This window comes from Epinephelus moara, chromosome 24 (genome assembly GCF_006386435.1).
Source record: "Epinephelus moara isolate mb chromosome 24, YSFRI_EMoa_1.0, whole genome shotgun sequence".
Classification (NCBI taxonomy): Eukaryota; Metazoa; Chordata; class Actinopteri; order Perciformes; family Serranidae; genus Epinephelus; species Epinephelus moara.
In genome coordinates this window covers 34,562,308-34,583,530 of record NC_065529.1, presented here as the reverse complement: position 1 = coordinate 34,583,530, position 21,223 = coordinate 34,562,308, and the positions used below count along the sequence as shown (strand labels likewise).

Genomic DNA, 21,223 nt, shown 5'->3' with positions numbered 1-21,223 from the left:
TTTTGTATTCCTCTGCATTTTCCAGAGAGAGGAGAAGAGAAAAGAAGAGCCGTTACAGTGAAGACCCCCAGAACATGACGCAAAGTTCACTCCCCGTCTCTGGCCTCCAAAATTACAGATAAAAACAAAGTGCTATTTGGCACAATGTCACGTAGATTGTTGGAGAAAGAGCAGGTTGCTTATTTCTACAGTGTTTGCTAATGCACAAGTTACTTGCCGACAATGCGGAGCGAGAAGAGGCAAATTTTCTGATGTGTTTAATCGATTACACGCAGTGGTGGGTAGTAACCTGTTACATACACTTAAGTTTTACTTTACTTACTTGAGTTACTACTAACTCACTTAATAAATAGTGCTTCTAAGAACAGTCGATTTGCAGAATACTCTTACTTACTCTTATTCGAGTACATCAGCAATAAAGTAGATGTATTTCTACTACGTTACATTGGACTACACACTTCTTGCTACTTTTACTAATAGATTTAGCTGTAAATATTTTTTTTATTCAGCTGAGCTCACACACAGCCCGGCGATTTTCAGACAACAAGGGATAAGTGACCACTATAGCACCGCAGATAACGGAGATTTAGGTTTTGGACACTGACGCACATACGATGCCGACTGCATTAAAGCCGTTCCTTAAAGAATTCTGGGTTCTGATGGGCACAGCTGCCGCACCATGGCCGCCAGAGCTGATCACGGCCAATCTAGACAATGCCTGATTGCACTAGATGTGCTGAGGCGTACTACGTACAAGAGACTCTCTGCTCTGCTCAGCGAGTGACGCAAAGTTTTTTTCTTGTTTTGTTTTACAGCATGTTTTGTCATTTCCTGGATACAGCACGTCAATGACAAACATGCATTTCACATGTTGAATTAATGAATGAATGACTTTATTTTCTAAAAAACAAAAACATAATAAAAACAAACAATGTTTGTGTCCAGTGTCCAAAAAGGTGTAGGTAGAAGTAAATCGTATATGTCCCTACCCCTTTCTTACATTTCTTTTAACTCATATTATTTCAAATTTATTTACAACTAATATACAACTATCCCCAGTCTATTTACCACCAAATAAATAAATAAGTAATAAAGCCAGTTTATTTACAGTCCAAGTACCACCCATTGTTACAAAATAAATATGCACTCCCCTTACACAACCTTTCCTCATCTATATACTGTATCTGCCAAAAATATCTTTAATATATAGTTTTTAAATTGATTTATACTTGTGCTTTGTTTCAACACATTATGTTAAAGACCCGTTAGAACATAATACATTGATGTATAAATGCATCTTTTGAAGTTAATCACTATTTGAGTAGTTTTTTGAGATATTCACTCAACCCACCACTGATTAATCAATGTACTCAAAATTTACCAGCAACTATTCCTGTAATTAATTGAATAATCATTTCAGTCATTTTTTAAATCAAAAATGACAAAAAATTCTGGTTCAAGTTTCTGAAATGTCAAAATGTAATCATTTTTTTATTCAACATGACAGTAGACTGAATATCTTTGGTACTGTTGGTCAGAAAAAAATAAAAATAAAACAGATACCTGAATACGTCACCTCGGGCTGTGGGTATTTAAAACGTTTTTCACTGTTTTCTGATGTTTGAAAGTGAAAAATGTTGAAAAAGAGAAAAAGAGTTTAACAGTGGCTTATGATTAAACTTTAGTAAATGCAGAAAACAACACTTGATTGGTGGATGATAATAAAAAAATTGGTGCTGGTTGGTATATTTGGATGATATCTGTGTCCTTGGGTTAAGACTGTATTTACCGTCCGAGTCTCGGTGGGTGAAAACGTTTAAGGACAGATGGAGGGAGGCTGATACTCCCTGGCTTAGTCTGCAGTTGAAGGCCGGCTCGGAGAGGAGCAGCAGATGAGCGGGCTCTGACAGAGGCAGGAAACAGAACAGTTCACCGAGTTCATGAAGAAATGGAGAGCTTTGTACGGACACAAGGCTTGGCTGTCACTACACAGGGGCCTATCTCTTCACTACGATCTGCAGCGGGTCACATACAACGCGGCCAAGCACAAATAAGCCATTATGAGCCGTGGAGTTTTACTGTACACCCTTAAAAATACTGGATGTAGCTGAGAGTGGGCAGGTTTTACAGTGGCCACCACGTTACTGACAGATACATGGGACAAGGTCTGTTTAAAACTAACAGTGTTGTTTGTCAGTTGTTTTCTCTTAGCAGAAAACAAAACTGTCAAACATAAGTAATTACTGATTATCACTGAGTTAAATATCTTCACTTGCACACAAAGAGCAACTGGGGAGTAAAAAACAAGGGGTGAACAGAGTTTGGTTTACAGACAGAGTAGTATAGTATACACGTTAAAGAAATGCAAATTGCTTATAAGTTCAACTATCAGCCAAATAATGTAGGTCTTATTTGTGTTCTCTTTGTCGTCCTTTTCTCTTGTTTCCTTTTTCACTTGTGTGTTAAGTCCTACTCAAGGCTTGAAGCAAGAAAAAATCCTGTGCCTGAATTTTTTTTAGAGGGCCTTCTGCGCTAGGGGGGTCCGGGGGCATGGCCCCCCGGAAGAAAATTTTGAACATTTGACGTCTAAATGAATTAATCTGGTGCACTTTGAGAGTATCAATCAAGTATCACATCAAGGAGCTAGAATAACAATTTCAAGGTTTTTAATAATGAAATATGAACAGTTCACCAAAAAAGGAAAATTTGGTCATCAGCTACTACAAAATGGTTGGGGCCGGGCAATTTTAGGCAATTCTGAGCAACAAGTGGCAGAATAGGAAGACAACAAGAACGCATTAAAATGTACGTTTTACATCAGTTGAAGCTTGAACTCACGACCTCTGACACCAAGGAGCATCTTCTATCTGACTGAGCTAATTTGCAAGTGACAACTCATTGGTGGCTTCACAAATTATCTCACTTATCTCTACCACACCGCCTCTTTCTCTTTCTGTATGTGTGAATTGCAACCCCCAACCTTTAGCCATTTCTCTCTCTCTCTCATTCTCTCACTCTCTCTCTCTCTCTTTGTGTGTGTGTGTGTTTTCATCTCTCTCGTGTCTAGACCAAACTGAACAAATATTTATAGACAGACAAGCAACATCATAATTAAACAGGCTTTTATTTTTTTAATTTATTTTATTTTGAAAATTGGCCGGATTCTCTCGTCTTTTCTGTGTCCGAATTTCTGTTTGGTATGATCCGCTCTATCCAGCTTGACAGAGTCGCTCACGGCTCGTGTGAAAAATAGACCAGATGCCGAACTGAAGCGCTGCAGTGCGCGAGCCTCCACAGGCACTCTGCTCTGCTCACCGGCCTGTGTGGACAGTCAGATAGGTTAACATGGACGCCAACTGAAAACTGCCTCCGCTGCTGGGAGCTGCGCTTCGGTTCTGCGTCCGGTGTGACCGTGGCGTGACTGAATGAGAGACTGTGAAAACTTAAGGCCCACCCTACTCTGCCTCTGATTGGCTAGAAGTCCTTGTTTAGCTTGAGTAATGTGATACACCATTGGTAGTTGGAACTATCACTTTGCTTTGCTTTAAAACGACTGGTTAAATCACTGTTGCTACGGCAAGATGATAAAATATTCACGAGAAAAAAATATTCCTGCACCAGAATATCCCTGCGCCGGAAATCCGGCACCGTGCCGGAGAACTTCAAGCCCTGCCTACTAGCTCAAACTACGAGGCCTCAAAGAGAATCAATCAGACAGAAAGTTCCCGGGGTAATTCACAGATTCAAAACAATTACCCTGAATGAATCAGACTTAAAGGTTCTGTATATGAGATTTTGAATATTAATGCAGCAGCAAACCACAATTTGCTATGTAAAGATAGAGAGTAACGGCGCCCTGAGCAAAGGATAAAGTCACACCCATTGTGTCGTAATCTAAGCTTCTCTGTTCTTTGTTTCGGTAGCCTGGCCGGCCACGTGTGCATTTGAGTCCCTCCCTCCATGTCTTGACCTAAGGTGGTGGAACGGCATCATCGCAGAAGCGTAGCGCCTACCCCCTGGTTCCCCAAATCACTGTTACATTGAGAAAAAAAAATGTCGGAAAATAGAGGAAAGTCACGTTTTCCAAAAGCCCAAAGTGACCTCTTGAAATTGTTTTATTTGTCTAATGAACGGCCTTAAGTCCAAACTATTTAAGGGTTGTTGGGTTTATTTTGCCTTTATTTGATAGGACAGATTAAGCGTGAAGGGGGGAGAGAGAGTGGGGATGACATGCAGCAAAGGGCTGTGGGTTTGAATCAAACCGTGGCCTCTGCAGCAAGGACACAGCCTTTGTACGTGGAGTGCCCGCTCTAGCAGGTGAGCTAGTGGGCGCCCTCAAACTATTGAAGTTAAAAGTCCACAAGGCAAGTAGAGACAGCAAGTGAGAAGCTGGAAGTGAGGCTGCACCCGATTCAGAATTATGTCAGTCAAATCTGATTTGGCTGTTCAATATGAATATTTGACTGTTAATTATTTTATTTCCATATAGATTTTGAGAGTTTGAATGGAGTTCAGCAGGACGTTCAGTGTGACATTCACGTAATGTAGTTGACCAGGTAACTACGCTAACAACGATCGGAAACGTGCAACATTTTTTTGACACTAGAGATCTAACAAAAGCCAGATCCTGTGTCGTATTAAGTATCTGTGAGCTGTAAATACAGAACTTTAAAGCACAAGATAACATTATCTCTGTGCCTGAGCAGACAAAATCTCCCTTCCTACAGGCAGCTGCATCCGTGCGTGCAGCTGCCTGTATCGTAGAGCAGCGTCAAAGTGAGAAGCACTCACTCTGCAGCTAAATCTGGGGACCGAAATGTGCCCAAGAGTATGCTGCACACTGACAGGAAAAATTAAAAAACAAAAAACACGACTGCTAAACTTGAAGGAATCTCAGTCGACTGAGGGCTCTCCGAATGATGATATGAACCTCCGACTTTCAGCAAGCAATAAATGTCTGCCATTTCTGCTAAATGATTAATCAAAATCGACAGACAGTAGGTAGTGAAGTGTCAGAGGTCAGCAAGGTCAACTTCAGAGTTTCACTCTCTGTTTTTGCTTTCATAAAGTTAATATACGGGGCACATGTACAATTCAGAGTTTGACAGAAAAAGGAAACGGCTATTTCATGATGCCTCTCATTGTGGCTGTGCAGCTCTGTGAAGAGTTTAAGAATAGGAATGGCTGTGACCTGAGTGAAGACCTACTTTGAGATCCTGTGTGAAAACAGACAGCACTCTAAAGACATGCTGCAGAATTATATCATACATTTTGAATTAAACTGCATTCATACAAGGCTGAGAAAAATGTATTCTTATTAATCTACCAGATGACAGGCATATTGTGAGATTTCAAACATTTTTGGGGCAAACTTCACTCTTTTCAAATCCTTTAGATGTATGAAATGCATTCAAAACGACATTCAAGCTGATGCTACACGATGAAGAGGGTTCAGGGAGTTTCTCTGTTTATACAACATCTACTTCATGTCTGTCTGTTCATGTCTGTTGTTGCTCTTAATGAGGTCTCTCCCCTTTTTTTCCTGTTGAAAGGTTATTTGTGGAGTTTCTCCTGCTCCAAACAGCAGATTTTAAAGAACAGAGGGAGTCATATGTTGTAAAAATTGTAAAGCCCTGTAAGGCAAATTTCTGATTTTGAGCTATTTACAGTAAATAAAATTGCCTTGTCATTGTGCCGTGCTGGGAGGCTCAGGAGAGGTGGGCATGGCAGCGATCACTCTGAGCAAATAACCTCGGTGACTTTATTTATGTTGCATAAAAGGCGTGATCCTTTTTATTATTTTAGGAGTTTTTTTTGGTGAATAATAACAACAAGGATTACTGATTAGAAACGAAGCTCCGAGGGAAATCAAGACAGATTCAATCCAGGCCCTGTGCTTATTTTCTCTCCCTCTCTTCCTCCTCTGCTGAAGGCAGAGTCAACCAGTCCAACTGGTTTCCAGTAGGCCCTAAGGCCAGGAGAGGGGGAGCGGGCTAAGAGGAGGAGGAGGAGGAGGAGGGTGGAGGAGTTGAAGGAGAGGCTGAGCCTATAAAATAGTTTTCTACTGTATTCTCTTTTCCGAACAACCAACCATTCACTTCAACGGGCATGATCGAAAGCCGAACCCTTGCTTCTGCTTCTGGGAGCTGATGCTTCAATAAACGCAGCTATCATTAGGCTCAAATCACGATTTAAAACAACAACTGTAACACGCCTGTAACCTTCCACACACCCTTCATGAAAAACTGAGCATCAGATCAAAGTGTGAGTGCTGGTTTTTTCCTTCTTCAGCGGAAGTCTGGTGACTGACTGACAGCCTGAGGGAAGGGTCAGCTCGAGATAGGCCCGCATAATAAATTTGCCATGAAGTAACAGAGACAATATCAGGAGACTTCCTTTTGCTTACACATAAATACACTCACTCTTCACTGGAAACTCAGCTGCTAAAAACAAACTTACACTGTGGAAATGACCAGTTTAAACACTGAAGCTATAGTGCTGGAAAAACACTGGGAGGACACGATGTTCTTAGAAACTAGAAAACAGCTGAAACGCTATTTAACAAATAGACATACTTACTTACGTTTCACTCCTTAAATTTGTGAAACATTTGAACTTAAATACGCACTTCTTTTTGACCATTATACCTAATCAACCAATTTTTTTGTTTGTTGTTGTTAACAGTATTTGAATTTCCACTGTCTTAAATTGTAATTATACTTTGGCAACACGTGAGAAATGTCAGATCAATAAAGCTTACTGAATTGAAATCTAAATGTAGTTGATTTTAAACACATTTCCCAATAAATCAAACAAGCTATCTTTGATTGAAAACCCTTTAATCTTGATTAAGATTCATAATAAATCAACAGAGTTTGATTTATTGGGGTTTTGGACAGCTGGATATGACCATTTATTGACATACCAAATCAAAAATGGCATTTTATTTTTTCATTATTGATTAATCTGCTGATTATTGTCTTGATTTTTTGGTTAATCAAATTGTGCTTAAGCACAATATGGTGTATTTAAATTCTTATTTTGTGCGACCAGCAGTCCAAAATCCCCAAATATAAAGTTTCCTGATAATACAAAGTGAAGAAAAGGAGCAAATCTTCACATTTAAAAAGCTAGAAACCTTGAAAATAGCTTAAATGTTTTATAAATCATCAAAACTGCCCACATTTTTGTTGTTTTTTTGGCGATCAAAGCAATTATTTAAATGATTGTTTCGTCCCAATTGGTTGTGGTCTTATTACCATGTTTGACTGTGCTGGGAATCTCAGAGACACGGCCGGGCGCAGGCTGCAGCTCAGGGGGGAATCCCTCTGAGTCTCTGTGTTTCTGGAGGACAGGTCCCTCTGGACACATTTAGGGTTATTACAGACAATCAGTGTTAATAGGTGGTGTGGATCTCTCAGGTGAGAGGCTCATTCAATTGACGGCCTCCCAAGCGGAAGCACACCTGCTAATTACTGAATCACTGCGCAAACACACTGAGCGAGCTCATAAAGGCTGCCGTGGGAGGTTCCTCTCTCAGCCTACAACACACCTTGTCAGGGACCTGCTAGGCAGGCTGGCATTGATACTCGGTGACATTTAATGAGAGCTATAATAAGAGGTTGTGACCAATTTCACAACAAAACATCTATAAATAAACACGCATAAAAACTAAAGCTGATCTGTATCAGTCTGTTTACTGTAAGACATTCAATGATTATTGTTAGTACTAACGTTAGTATACCATTATTTTCATTACCTATTAATCTATTGATTATGTAATGAATAGATCATATGGTCTACTCAATGTAAAAAAAAATAATGCAAATGAAAATGCATATCACAATTTCCCAGAGCCCAGGTTTGCATATTTAAACGTCTTTTTTTTGTCTGACCGACAGCCCAAAAACCAAAAAATATTCAGTTTAATATCAAAAATGGAACCAGAGAAATTTTGCCATTGTTATTTAAAAAAACAATACTTGTACTAATAATTATTAGTAAAAAATGGGACTTGCAGCTGACAGAGGGAAACAAACCAGTGCAGAAGTCAAACAGTTAATAGATCCCGAGAAAGTAAAGGTGCAACTTACCGAAGGAAACTCAAAATCCTTCTGGTTTGCTTGGTTCAGGACATAATCGATTCGGCATTGGTTTGCAGGACAGGCTAACTGGCATGGCGGTGTGAGCGTAGTCATGGCGGACACAATCGTCTGGATGGAGAGAACACAAGTAAGCACAATTTGTTAGAAAAACCTTAAAAGACACCAGGATTAATATTCAACCCTTTCTTCACTTGAACTGTCTAACATGGTAACAGAAAAGTTTTTTGCTTTACATTATCACTATGAAGGAAATGCCGATTGAACCCTGTAATAGCTATAGAATACTGACGTCATCAGTGTCTAGATTGGTTCCCTATGAACCTCACTTTCACTGCGCAATTCTGTTTGTCACCGGGTATGAACTCCAAGGAAAATGAAGGCTCTATTTATGGCACAAAGGAGGTGCATTACCCATTGTGCAACCAAAACAGGAGGAGGAGGATAGCGCTTTTGTTTTCCGCACTAGCTATCGGCCAATATCCCCAGTTATCAAAGATTATCAGTGTAAGTTCAGAGCTTCATTTCTTCTACATGCTCATTTCGAAGGCAACATGTTGCGTGAAGTTCATTACTCAATATCTGTTGTAGTGTTGCACGGTACACCGGTACTAAAATAGTACCGCGGTACTAGAGTATTCCAAACGGTACTATACTGCATTTGGAAAATACCGGTACTTTGAAATTGATTCAATTCATTAATTTAGTTAATTTATTTTACTCATTTATGCACACAAACGCCTTTCTTGTTCCTATTGGAGCACAGATTGCACAAGTGGTGTGTATGACAACACCTGTATCAACATCCGCAGCTGGCGCACGTGAAAAGAGACAAGAGAAAGTCTGCCTCGCAAAGGGAGACAACACGAGACAACACAAACTTGGTGGAACATTTGAGTTACCAAACCGTGACGTCCGTACCGAAGTACTTACCGAACCATGATTTTTTTGGTACCGTTACACCCTACTATTTATTGTTCTAAAGGTTTGTATCCAAAAGGACTTTTCTTTAGGAAAAGTACCGAAGACTATCGAAAAGTATCGAAATTCATATTGGTATTGGTACCGAAACAATGATTTTGGTATCGTGACAACACTAATCTGTTGTCACGTAAAGTTATTTCAAACAAACAAACTTAATTATGAACTCCAGATTTTCCCCTTTTTCTTTTGATGCTCAGTTTTGTTTGTTATTTGTCAAGCCCCCCAAAAAAGTCAATCTCTCTCGACTGCTCCCAGTACAGTAGGGAAAGTGCTCTAAAATGTTTAAAATGTGTCAAAAGATCTTACCTCTATAGCTTCTTTAATGTTGTTTTTAATATCGTGTATTTTCTGTTTTTTCTCCCTGTGAAGAACAAAGAATGGTTTGTGTTATTTATTTGCACACAAAAGCAAAAAATTACAAGAATAAAGCATCATCTCCTGAAGTCAAGACAGTGAATGCAGTTAATCATTTTTGCTTAAATGCTAATAAAACTGTGATTATTGTCATTTCCTAAATATAGCTCAATCAGGAAGTGGTATGTCACCTTTAAATCCGAATATGGATAACGTAGCTATACAGGCAAAACATAGTGTTATCTAAAATATTAAAGAAACAGCCTTAAAAAAACAGAGATTAAAACATTCTCCTGTGTTAATGTAAGTTTTGGTTGGAATTTTCGGGATAGCATAAACCTCTCTCTGTCAGCCTGGAGGTGAAATATATCAGACATCAGTATTATGGCTGCTCCAGATGCAAAGATACCTTTATTTTGCTGACCAAGTGCAACCCCTGAATTTTGTGTACTTGCTGATCCCAAATGAGAGCAGCAGAACGTGTCTTCATTTTGGCAACGACATTTATTAAACAGAAAACAGCAGAGTGGGGGTGTGGAGGACAACACGGACTGTTACAGTATATTTTAAGGTGTTTTAAAGTCCAATATTAACTACCACCTGCCATGAGCACATAGCTGAATCCAAAGTATTAACAAATCCAGTGATATGCTCCACATTTTGTCCGTTTATTGTTCAAAAGACAAACACACCAAGCATGGCACTGGGGTTTATGCAATCTGTGGGCTTCACTGATACCAGTAGTAAAGGTCTAACGTCACACAGGTCTTTCAGAAACCAGACAAAAGACACGTTTGACAATTGAAAGTCAGACTTGATACTGAAATTCCCCAAACGAGACAAACTTAGAGCTGCTTACACAATCAGGTACCTGCATGGTGTGACTTCCTCTGAATGACCCATGGAAAAATATCTCAGTGTATCAGACCAACATGTGCATGTGTGTTGCGTTCGAGTGCACTGTGTCGTATATTTTGTCGACATTACAGCAGCCTGTGATACTCATGTGGAACAGAGCATGGATGAATGTGTTCTGTTTTAAGGGACTTTGGTGAAAAAGTGACACCATCAGCGTCGCTGTGTGCTGTAATCGAAACTTAACGCTGACTGAGGGTATGGTGGAGGACAACACAACAAAGTTTCAGCCTTGAATGTGTATTTATGTTTCCATGGGGCGATTCTCAGTCTGCTAAAGAACATTTTTAATTGTCTATGATCATTGGGTGATACTGGCAAATAAGAATATCTAAATATTTAAAACCTAATACCTCAAGAATGATCACATATAAGGGTTTCTGGGATGATGATTGGTGCTTTCAGAAGACAGTAAGATAAGATGACCAAAAAGTTACTGATATTCAATCATTTCACTGAGCTTAAATGTCATATGTTTACAAAATATACCTGAATAAACCCACACATTTAATATTTTTTGTCAGAGATTCAGAGCATTCTGGTGACATGCTCATTGCAACAATTTCCCAGGTTGGAGAAGATTTTTAGAGGCAGCATTAAGAACAGGAACGTCATAATTCTGCGCCAAAGCCGGATAACTTCAATATCAACACAGCTGGGCAGGTCGTTGTACGTCCACTTACAGAAATAGCAACTTTTGTGTCTATATATTTCTTCGACACAAGATGAAAACGTCTCACAGGCTTGTGATCAGTTAAGGAAAACTCAAACAGAGTAGCTTGCAATCCTCAAACAAAAATGGCCGACATGAACATAATGTGAAACTGAATACTAAGGTGAAACAAAAAGACAATTCAGTCTGATTATTGAGATCAAAAATGGTATCACTTGACTTACGCTGCCCTTTGTATTTTAAAAAAGCCAAATCCCTTCAGATATTTGGTGCAGGATTGTGACACTTGACAGTAGATTTATTCATTACTCTACTGCAGCTGTTGACAACTGATTTTACAAAAATGATTGGTTAATTAATCTATACGTAGACGGACAGCAAATCAAATGGCAATAACTCTGAAAAATGACTGAAGTAATCGCCAAAAATTCCCAGGTTCGTAAAAGAAGGGCTTATGTCAGCTACCCGAATGATCCTCAGATTTTAGAACTGTACGTCCTCTCAGATCTTGAAAAATGAATCAAATCTATGTTAGAAATGGTGACATAAGAACTGATATTAGCTAGAGTCAATGATAAAGGTGAATTTTAAGAAGTGAAGGGAACACTTTTTGCTCTTAGTAAAGCTGGGACACTGATGATCTGATTGTATTGTTCTAATTGCTAAATATGTATTTTGGTTGTTCTAAATATGTGCATTTTCATAGGTCTTTTGATTCTGTATAAAGGTATTAATATGTGTGTGTATATTTTAATAAATAGAAACGTTAATTACATTATTGTCCCCTGGTTTTCTTAAGGTTTTTTGTTTGTTTTTTAATGATAGTAAATTGAATATCTTTGGGTTTTAGACTGCTTGTCAGACAAATGCAGACATAAGAGGACATCTCCTCGGGCTCTAGGAAATTGTCACAGACTTTTTTTGACATTCTATAAACCATAATTAATCAGAAAAGAAGCAGCAGATTTACCAATAATTAAAATAATCATTATCTATTTTACAATATATATTATTGCTCACGATAAATAGAGAATTTTTTTATGTTTATTAGTGCTGAATCAACTGCCAAGTTTTTAAACTCAAGGGAACCAGTGATCCCACTTTAAAATTTTCGGTTACCAAACAAGAGAATTTAAAGGAAACATCATCAATCTGATCGTTTCCTCAAAAGAAAGGAGATCTTTGAACTTTTTAAGGGTGGCTTTAGGGAGCTTCCCTCAGCTCCTTGTTCCTTAATTTCACTCAGAGTGGCCGCAGTACGACAGCGAGAGACAGACTACATTCCTCACATAAAGGACCTCCACAAACAACCCTTACCCTCATCCCTCCTACATTACTATGTCATTCCCTATCTTCTCCTCCTGTCCTCATCCTCCTCATCCTCCCAGCACATTGTGCCGTCTGGCACTGCCCTGCACTCAGCGGGGAAACCCAGCAAGGTGAACTCCTCCGGGTCCAGAAAGAGCGACAAACCCCCCGGAGCTAAACAGGACCAGGGGAGTTACAGCCGACTGTGGTTTGTCATTACACATGAGCATCTGGGTCTGTGAGGAGCATCTGTTCGACATGACCCAGAAATAAGCACATGATGATGCTCCTACCCCCAAAACCCCTTTCTAGGAAACAGATGATTAAGAATAGAAAAATGTGACTATTGTTTCCATTGCATCAATTTGGGAATTGAGTTTTAGGAAATTCACAAGACAGGGAGGCCTGAAACCACCCAGGGGCAATGTTTCCATGAAAACCTGAAACAGATAAAGCATTCTTCTGGCGTTACGCAACCTTTGAGTATTTACTCCAAAACATTACAAAAATATGCCCAAAACACTTGACTTCATTAGGGATAGTTTTTTAAAACAATGACAAGAGTCTATCCCTTCATGCCAGAAGAAATGGGGAAAATATTTGTTTACTAGCCAGGCGATCAGTTGCGGTCAATTAAAATCCTTTAGTGCGTAGAAAGTTATCCCAAGTTTCCCTTCTAATAATCAGCACAATGATTCATCAATGTCTCGTTACATAATAAGAAGAAAAGCCTGCTTTTCTTTACTCTGGCTAATTTATAGGATTTATAGCTGGAATATGTATTACGTTACATAATCAATATTTTAATTTTCAAGCTACAAGAATAGTGAGATTTGATATACTTGGTTATTGCTAGTCTGATGGTTAGTACTAGAGCTAGCTGTATGCATTTGTTGCTAAGGATACGTTTAAGGAGACTTATTATGGTTTTTCATATTTTGTGTCTTATATATAGTGTTACAACGAAGGATGTTTATATTAAACGTAGCCAAATAATGAGGTAAATATATGTAAAGTAATCCCTGAGCAAAAATGTAAAAAAAATGTAGCCTACACTGCTACATGTAGCTACATGCTAACATCAGAAAAACGTAATCTTGGTTGCTGATGTTGTTAATTTCTCTCCAATTTCAGATCAAATTTCTGCTGGAACATGTGCGGTTGTGTTTAGAAGCTTTTATTGGTGATTTGTCACAGTAGGAAGTGCTGAAAATCTCTGTTACAGTCATTTCCAGGCTGCAATGAAGGTCCAGAAACACTGAAATACGCAAGACCCGGAAACACTGACCAATCAGAGCAGACTGGGCTTTTTTGGGAGGGGCGCTAAAACAGAGCATTTCAGACAGAAACCCAAAATACAAGTATGAACCAAAAAAAAATAGCGCAATAGGTCCTCTTTAAATGTTAAAGATAGTATCAAGATTAGGATACATTATTGTCTCGAATTGGATTATTGTAATATTGTTATTTCCATTATTCATTAATCTGCTCATTATTTTCTTTTTTTATTAATTAATCATTTACTCTATGAAAATGTCTGAAAAAAGTGAATTAAAGGTCATTGTAAGTTCATCAAATTTCTTGTTTTGTCTTTGAAAACTGTCCAAAACCAAAAACATTTAGTTTACCGTGATGTCAACTAAATAATTTTAATACATACACATTGAAAACAGAAAATCTTTCCATAAGAAAAGCTGAAACCAGAAAATATTCAAAATTTTTGTTTGAGAAATGACTCAAATCATTCACCAATTATCAAAATAGTTGCCAATATTATTACTATTATACTATTATTACTATTATTAATTATTACTTTTCTATCCATTGACTAACCGACTAATTGTTTCAGCTCCAGTGTACTATAGCTTAAATAATGATTTGTAACAGTACCATGTCATACTGTTTGTTGCTGCTGTGTCTTGTGAATGCACCAGTCTTCCTCAAAACATCATCAAGGTATTTGGTCAACAAATATTTTCGTATCTGTTCATGCCAGTATCACCTGATCGCTCCTGATTATCAGTTTCTTACCTACATTCTGTAAATAAAACCACCCAAACTGACTGTAATGGATTAGTGATGCAATGTGCTGTATGTGTGCATGATTAACAACATGTATTAAAAGTAAAATATAGAAGGAAACCAACACTTACTCTGCATTGAAGCCATTAACGTGCAATATTCGCATCTGTTTGACTATCGTGCTTTTCCCGGATTCACCGGCCCCTGAAAGCAGAAAGAGGACAGAAAGATAAATGTTTGTTAAAAGCCAAACAAAACTGCATCTGAGACATCCAGAGTGGGGATCCATCTGAAACCAGTGGATCCATCTGAAACCAGTGGATGATGAACGAAAGCTTGTGTTACTGGATACTGGATCTGTGAGGGCTTAGGCATTTTGGTGTCTTAGTTAGTGGAAGTTACTCTTCAGATTAAGATCGTACATGATAATCTTTGCATTGTTAAAGATTAAAGCAATAGTTCACAACCTTTCTAGCTTGTGAGCCCTTACAAAAAAAGTGTCTAGTTGGGGCCCCTTGTCATGTTTTACATGTCAATTATCCATTATTTCACAAAGTAGCAAAGACAGGAGAAAATTACAAAACATTCATACAAAAAATGAAAACTACCTCAACCAGCGAGAGCAGAACAATGCTACTTATGCATTGTTGCATCTACTAATGTGATATATATTCTGTAAAATGGCCACTTTTAATACTATAAAGAAGAATTTTGCTGCTAGAAAGATGACCCTGTCATAAAACTGGGCTGTCTATGCAGCAGAAAGACACAAATACTTTGGAAATTGGTGTTATATGACCAGAGAAAACAGAGGAAAAGGGCTGTGGCATTTGCTTTTGCTCAAGAGACAGAAAACCTACAACGACCAGAATGCACTGCACTGCAGCAGACCAATTAACACTCCCACTGGTGGGTAACGTAATACCAGAGATATTGGATGAAGCGAGATACCCAACTCAGCTCACTTCCTGATTCCCCGTAGGAGACTTGCGGCAGCTCTGAATGTATTGTCGTCAATGAGGAAAATGAACGTGATCACAATTTATGGTCAATTCTTTCGCCCTATAGTCACTAAAGTAAATATTGGGTTCATTTTCCACAAGCCACACATCTTCCCAATATTCTGACACTAAAGCTGCATTTTTCATCCGCACAGATCAAGAGAAAGTTAACTTTGTTTGAGCCCTGTCCGTCTCAGAAAACAAGTTCTCGCGAGATCTCGTGATCTTGATAAACAGGCGGTAAAATCACAGTTAGCTTACAAACAGTTATTTACCGCTAGTAATAAATAAAAAATGCCCAAGCTTTGTGCAACAATAGGCTGCAATAATAGGAAAAATGTATTTTCATTCCACCTGCTTCTCGATCCGCATACACAGACATCCACAGAGCCTCTGTTCAACACGGTGGCGGGGAGGGGGGGGGGGTTGAGGGAGAACAGGCTCTGATTGGAGGGAGAGCTAACCACGCCCACTTAGGAGACAGGAAGAGTAACCGTTTTCTTAACATTGGATAAGCCTACAGTTGGGTATCTCCCTTCATCCAATATCTCTGGTAATACTAGCTTGTTTTGTTTTTTTGACACAGAAACAATATGGCGGCCAGATGGTAAGAAACGATCTGGAACTACAGTTACACAGTGAGCTAAAATATATTTCAGGAAATATCTGAGCCACAAAATAGGAAGCGCAGTCACAGAATCTTGGTTCATATTTGATCAGCACTGCTTAGTTTTAAAACATTTGAGCTCAGTTTTTTTTAAGTCTCCGTTTTCAGAATACAGGAAACAGTATGGCGCCAACTTCCATTCACAATTTCTCATATTACAGCCAAACAGTGCACTAAAATATGTTCCTGAAGACATTTAGGGTGAGGAATAGGTGATACAGTAACAGAATCTTGGTTTATATTTGATCACCATTGCCTAGTTTTACTGTTTAATCTGAGTTTGAGAGAGAAACAGAGAAGTGGGTCTCTCTCAATCCGCTTCTATACTCCTCATGTCTGTAAAGGCAGGCATATGAAAAGAGAAGGTACAAGAGGTAGTTCGAGCAACAGCCCTAGAGCCAGAGAAACTCTGCCACATGGCACCAAACGTGGTTTTCAGCTGGGATATCAGCAGGATGATCTGGGCGCAGGTAAGACCCACATACTACCCACATTGTTATGATACAAAGCTGGTTGAAAATTGGCAAAGTATCCCTTTAAGTGCATTTTACTGATAATACATCAGTACCTTCACTTATAGGTAGGAGGCTGAATGTAGGACTTTGACGTATACACTGTTGTATCGGCACTCTAACTTAAGTAAAGGATCTGCTTCCAGATGTGCAAGGGGCTCTCAGCATCAGGGATAAGGACAAGAAGAATCGATCAAGCTGGTAGACGAGATCAAGTGTTGTTTTGTCTTTGAGCAAAAGGCAATGTCATTCTCCATAATTCTGGCATGATAAATGGTCACACAAGTTCACAGTTGAAAAGAGAAAAGGTCCTATATGTGTCCTTGCAATCTGAAAATTAAAGAAGCCAGGCCATATCGTCTCCTAACCTGGACACAAGGAGCTAGGCTACAGGCCTGCGATTCAGAGCCTGAGTGTGAGTGTACAAATCTAGGATCAATTTCAGATTAGAATGAACAGGACAGGTCTTTCAAGGGAAGCTAGTAATCCCTAATAGTAATCCTAATTTGCTCTCTCTCCGTAGTACTCCAAGAGGTTTAGCAGGATACTAGCGCTGGCCTTGAAGTTCAGACTGTATCATGACATGGAGGCCTGGATGATGAAGCCAGAAATAGCTTCATCAAATTAAAAATAGTGGTAGTTTTTAATAAGAATATCCATTTCTGGACTAGCTGGTGTGGAGAGGATTACGCAAAGGTGAAGTCTGAAACATAGCATCAAACATAGAGTCTATAGGCCTGAATAACTCAAGGTGAATGCACACTGCACACACACAAACACACATTTTGCCGTGTGCTGCCCTGGTAAAAAACGCCTATTGGTGGCCTCCCAGCCTCTGCATGCTGCCTTCACACAAATGCTGTCTGTCCGTCCATCCAGCGTCTCTCACATGTTCTGTAATCATGCTCCATAATGGCCCATGAATGCAGCAGACAGGCCTGCTTTTCAAATTGTCCTGTGCCAAGAAGACACTGTGACATCATGTCATTGCATCATGTATTGATGCTTCACCAAGACATTTTTCATGCCTACAATCTGAATCAATAGCGGTTATATTTAAATAAATAGGTGAAATGCTGTTGTGTTGTTTATGGGTGCAACAATTCAGTAGAAATGGGCCTAAAGTGGACACACACACACATTAATGAATGATGAATTTGACCAAACCTACCTAATAGTAGTAGCCGGTGAGTCGCCCGGTATATCTGTTTGTCTTTTTGGAGCTGCTTCTCTATCTTTTTGTTGGCTTCCCTCTGTGCCTTCTCCTCATTTCGTTGGTCTTCGGTCTTACTATTGCCAAGACAGCCCATCTTCCCAAAAACCCAGTGTTAGGTTCAGGGGGGAGGCAGGGTGGGTGGTTGGTTGGGTGGGTAGGTGGGTGCAGGGAGGGAGGAAGGAGGGAGGGTGTTGATCAGAAGGAAAAAAAAATCAATCAATCCTAAATTCCTAGACTGGCCCAACAGAGGAACACCTGGCTCAAAATGGGTGACATTTATGTTGCCAGATGAGACAAGATGTAAACCTGTTAAGGTAGTAAGTAGACGGTGGCCTCCACCAGGGCTTTGGCACGATATGTATGGATGGATGTGGCTATTTACTGGCGATTTATCACCTAGAGATCACTCAAAAAAACACAGGAGCAGAGCAACGATGCCGCCCTCTCAGACGATTCTTGTGTTTTTCACTGTAAATCCGCAATGAAGTCATCAACATTGATATGAGAGAGTGAAATCCCCAGCCTTGCAATGTACATGAATGAACGACGGTGCTCCTGTCTCCTTACAGATGCTTTAAATATAAAGGCTGGTGTGTGTGTTTTCAGTGTATTAGGTTTAATTTTCTTAGCAAATGTCTCCTCCGGAACCCATCTTCGGCAGATATCTCACACTGCCATTCATTTCCACTCACAACCCCTATTTTTCGACCTTTTTCTTTCAATATATATTTAAGGTTATTATCTATCAGGGTAGTTTGCAATCCACCTCACCAAAGCACATCAGAAGGCGGATGAGGAAAAATAAAAATAAAAAATAAATATTTCCTCTTAAAATGACGGCATGTGAATCATCAGGCTACACCGGGGCTTCTTTCTCTATCACAACCGTCTCTCAAATCCGTCACATTATATACACCGTTTTATTTTGGGGAGGGGAGGTGGGCTGTCGTCGTTGATGTTAGCAACCTTATCAATAATATCCTGTTTTTAGCCGATGTCACAATTATTTCCTCTCGCCGTCAACAGATGCTGGTGCTTGCTTTTTGTCGGAGGGTTTGACCAGACCCAAAAAAGAGGCCCCTTCTCCGTCCTTTTTCTCTCTGTAACGTTAATTTGTATTTCTCCTCACATCGGAAAAGCTTCTCCGCGCGAGCAAAGGCGGATTTTGGCAGTTGGGATGTCCTTGAATATAACGCGATATCCAGGTGATAGTCGTTGGAAAATCCTCCGTTATTTCCCCGTTTGGCGCAGGTACAGCCCGCTGTCAAGTCTCTCCTCAGCTTTTTGTATTCCCTTTGAATCCGTATGGTAGATTATGGTTACATGTGCATGATACATGAACATACCGCGGTGTTTTCAATCACTGGTCCGACGGCGACACGTTTGTTCGTTACCGCCGACAGGCCGCGTCTGCTCCGGTGAACCGCTCGGGGAAATGAGAGTCGTTTTCTTTGCGGCGTTACTCTGAATTATTTTTGCCCCCTTTTTTCTCTGAGAATTGTACATTGAGATAGATAGCGTTGAAGAGGTGGGGTGGGGCAAACGGCTCTCACGGAACCCTGGGAACGAAGAACGGTGGTCAAGCTCCGCGTGACGAGAATTGCAACTTCCGGTTGCGGCTTTCACAATAAAGCCTCTCTCGTGATAGCGTCATGCTCAATGTACAAAATTGTGTTTAAAATTAATAAAAAATATAAAATAAAATCCTACTTTTAATACAATAGGACTATCAAGTGTGACATCTATCAAGAAAAACACACTTACACACATTCAGTGTCCACTTTATTAGGTACACCTATACAGTGTAATGCAATCCAGTACGATTGTTCTGCCATAAGGTCTACTTTGATTATTCTAGATGTTTATTATGTATGTTTTGCCTCATTTTTTCTACTTCCCACATGAAGGGGGCAGAATATATGAAAAACATCTCCTAAATCTGGCAATGTCAATAATAACTGAACATAAAAAAAAACTTTACAAAGGTAGAATTTATGGCAGAGTTGCTGTATTGAGTTGCATGAGATTGTACCTAATAAAGTGGCCACCAAGTTTAATTTATAATTGATCATTTATTCTTAACATTCTGATGTCATCATCAGCCCCTGTACGCATTACTGCTTGTAGGCCAACTGGTTTACGCTTGACACCTCTCACAACAAAATAAAAATAAAAATAAATAAATAAGTAAAATAAAACAAAACAAAACAGTGTCTAGTTGGGATCCGCAGTCATGTTTCAGATGTTGTCAGTTCCACCAGAAAAACATTTTCCCTCGAAAGTGTTCAGATGGGTTCATTTTAAAAACTGTTCATATTATCCAGCATTTCACGAAAATAAAATAGAATAAAAGATTAAAGAAAATGTCATGTATTTACAGATTTAAATGACATCACAAGAAATTTAGAAGGGAAATGTTTCTTGATGGACCTGCAACAACTCACAGACATCCAACACATGACAAAGGGTCCCAACTACACACCATTTTTGTTGTTTGGGGTTTTGTTTTGTTTTGTTTTTCTTTTGCTAAGAAGTCACAAGACAAAAAAGTTGGGAACTACTGTTGTTTTTTTGGCAGTATATTGCATTTTACATTTTTATCAAATGTTTTCATGTAACATCCAATCTAAAAAGCAACTAGTAGGTAACTACCACTGTCAATACAAATATTGACAGTATTTATATTTGTATAAATACAAATAAATATAATAGAGCAAGTTGAAAGTAGCATAAAATGGAAATTGTCAAATAGCATGTAAGTACCTCAAATCTGCTCTTAAGGAACAGAACTTGAGTAATTGTACTTTGTTGCTTTTCATACTGCTTCCTGAATAATAATACAGTGAAGGATTCCTCAAAACAAGATCTTTATTGTATGGGTAACTTGTGCCCCATCTATAAATTTCATTATAGCCTGATAACATTTTACTCTAAACATTCCTTGTAGCCGAAGCTATCAGTAAATTAGCATTTCAGAATAAATACAATGTAGCATGTGTCATTTAACCAAAAAAAACAGTATATTACAACACAATAAGTATACCTACACATACAAAAATTGAAAATAAGTTACTGATCAATAATGTATACAAACCATCAATTTTTGCAAATTTTTTTAAAACCACATTAAACCCTGATAATGTAACATGCATTTTAAAAAAGGAACAGACAAACCCACAAACATTAAGCTACCCACTTACCTTTCATCATCAAGGCGGAAGACATGTCTTGCTTTTAATTTGAAGTCAGAATTCGAGTACTTCCTGTTTCCTCCTTGCTGCCACTTGACGCATCTGGAATGAAGCAGGCTCGGATCACATGATTGCCCGGAGCGTCATGAAGCAGAGGTACAGAAGGGGAGAGGCGCCCTCTTTGAAGCAAAATGATTATCAACCTATACACCCAAAGGTATCAATCAATAACTCTGAAAACCTTTAAATTAAGATATAAAAATAGTCAATGCCACAAT

The 21,223-nt window shown here is 39.0% G+C and overlaps 1 protein-coding gene across 1 annotated transcript in view; it reads right to left on the bottom strand.

Moving 5' to 3' along the window:
* The window catches only part of LOC126385497 (guanine nucleotide-binding protein G(s) subunit alpha-like), a 47,378-nt gene extending 28,051 nt beyond the window's left edge, over window positions 1-19,327 (bottom strand). Inside the window, exons 1-4 of the mRNA XM_050037238.1 lie at window positions 17,710-19,327; window positions 14,490-14,562; window positions 9,393-9,447; window positions 8,094-8,213 (exon numbers count right to left, since the gene is read on the bottom strand). Of these exons, the coding sequence (XP_049893195.1) occupies window positions 8,094-8,213; window positions 9,393-9,447; window positions 14,490-14,562; window positions 17,710-17,848 (387 nt within the window). The 5' untranslated portion in view covers window positions 17,849-19,327. The remainder of the gene's footprint in view (window positions 1-8,093; window positions 8,214-9,392; window positions 9,448-14,489; window positions 14,563-17,709) is intronic.
* Window positions 19,328-21,223: the final 1,896 nt, after the last annotated feature.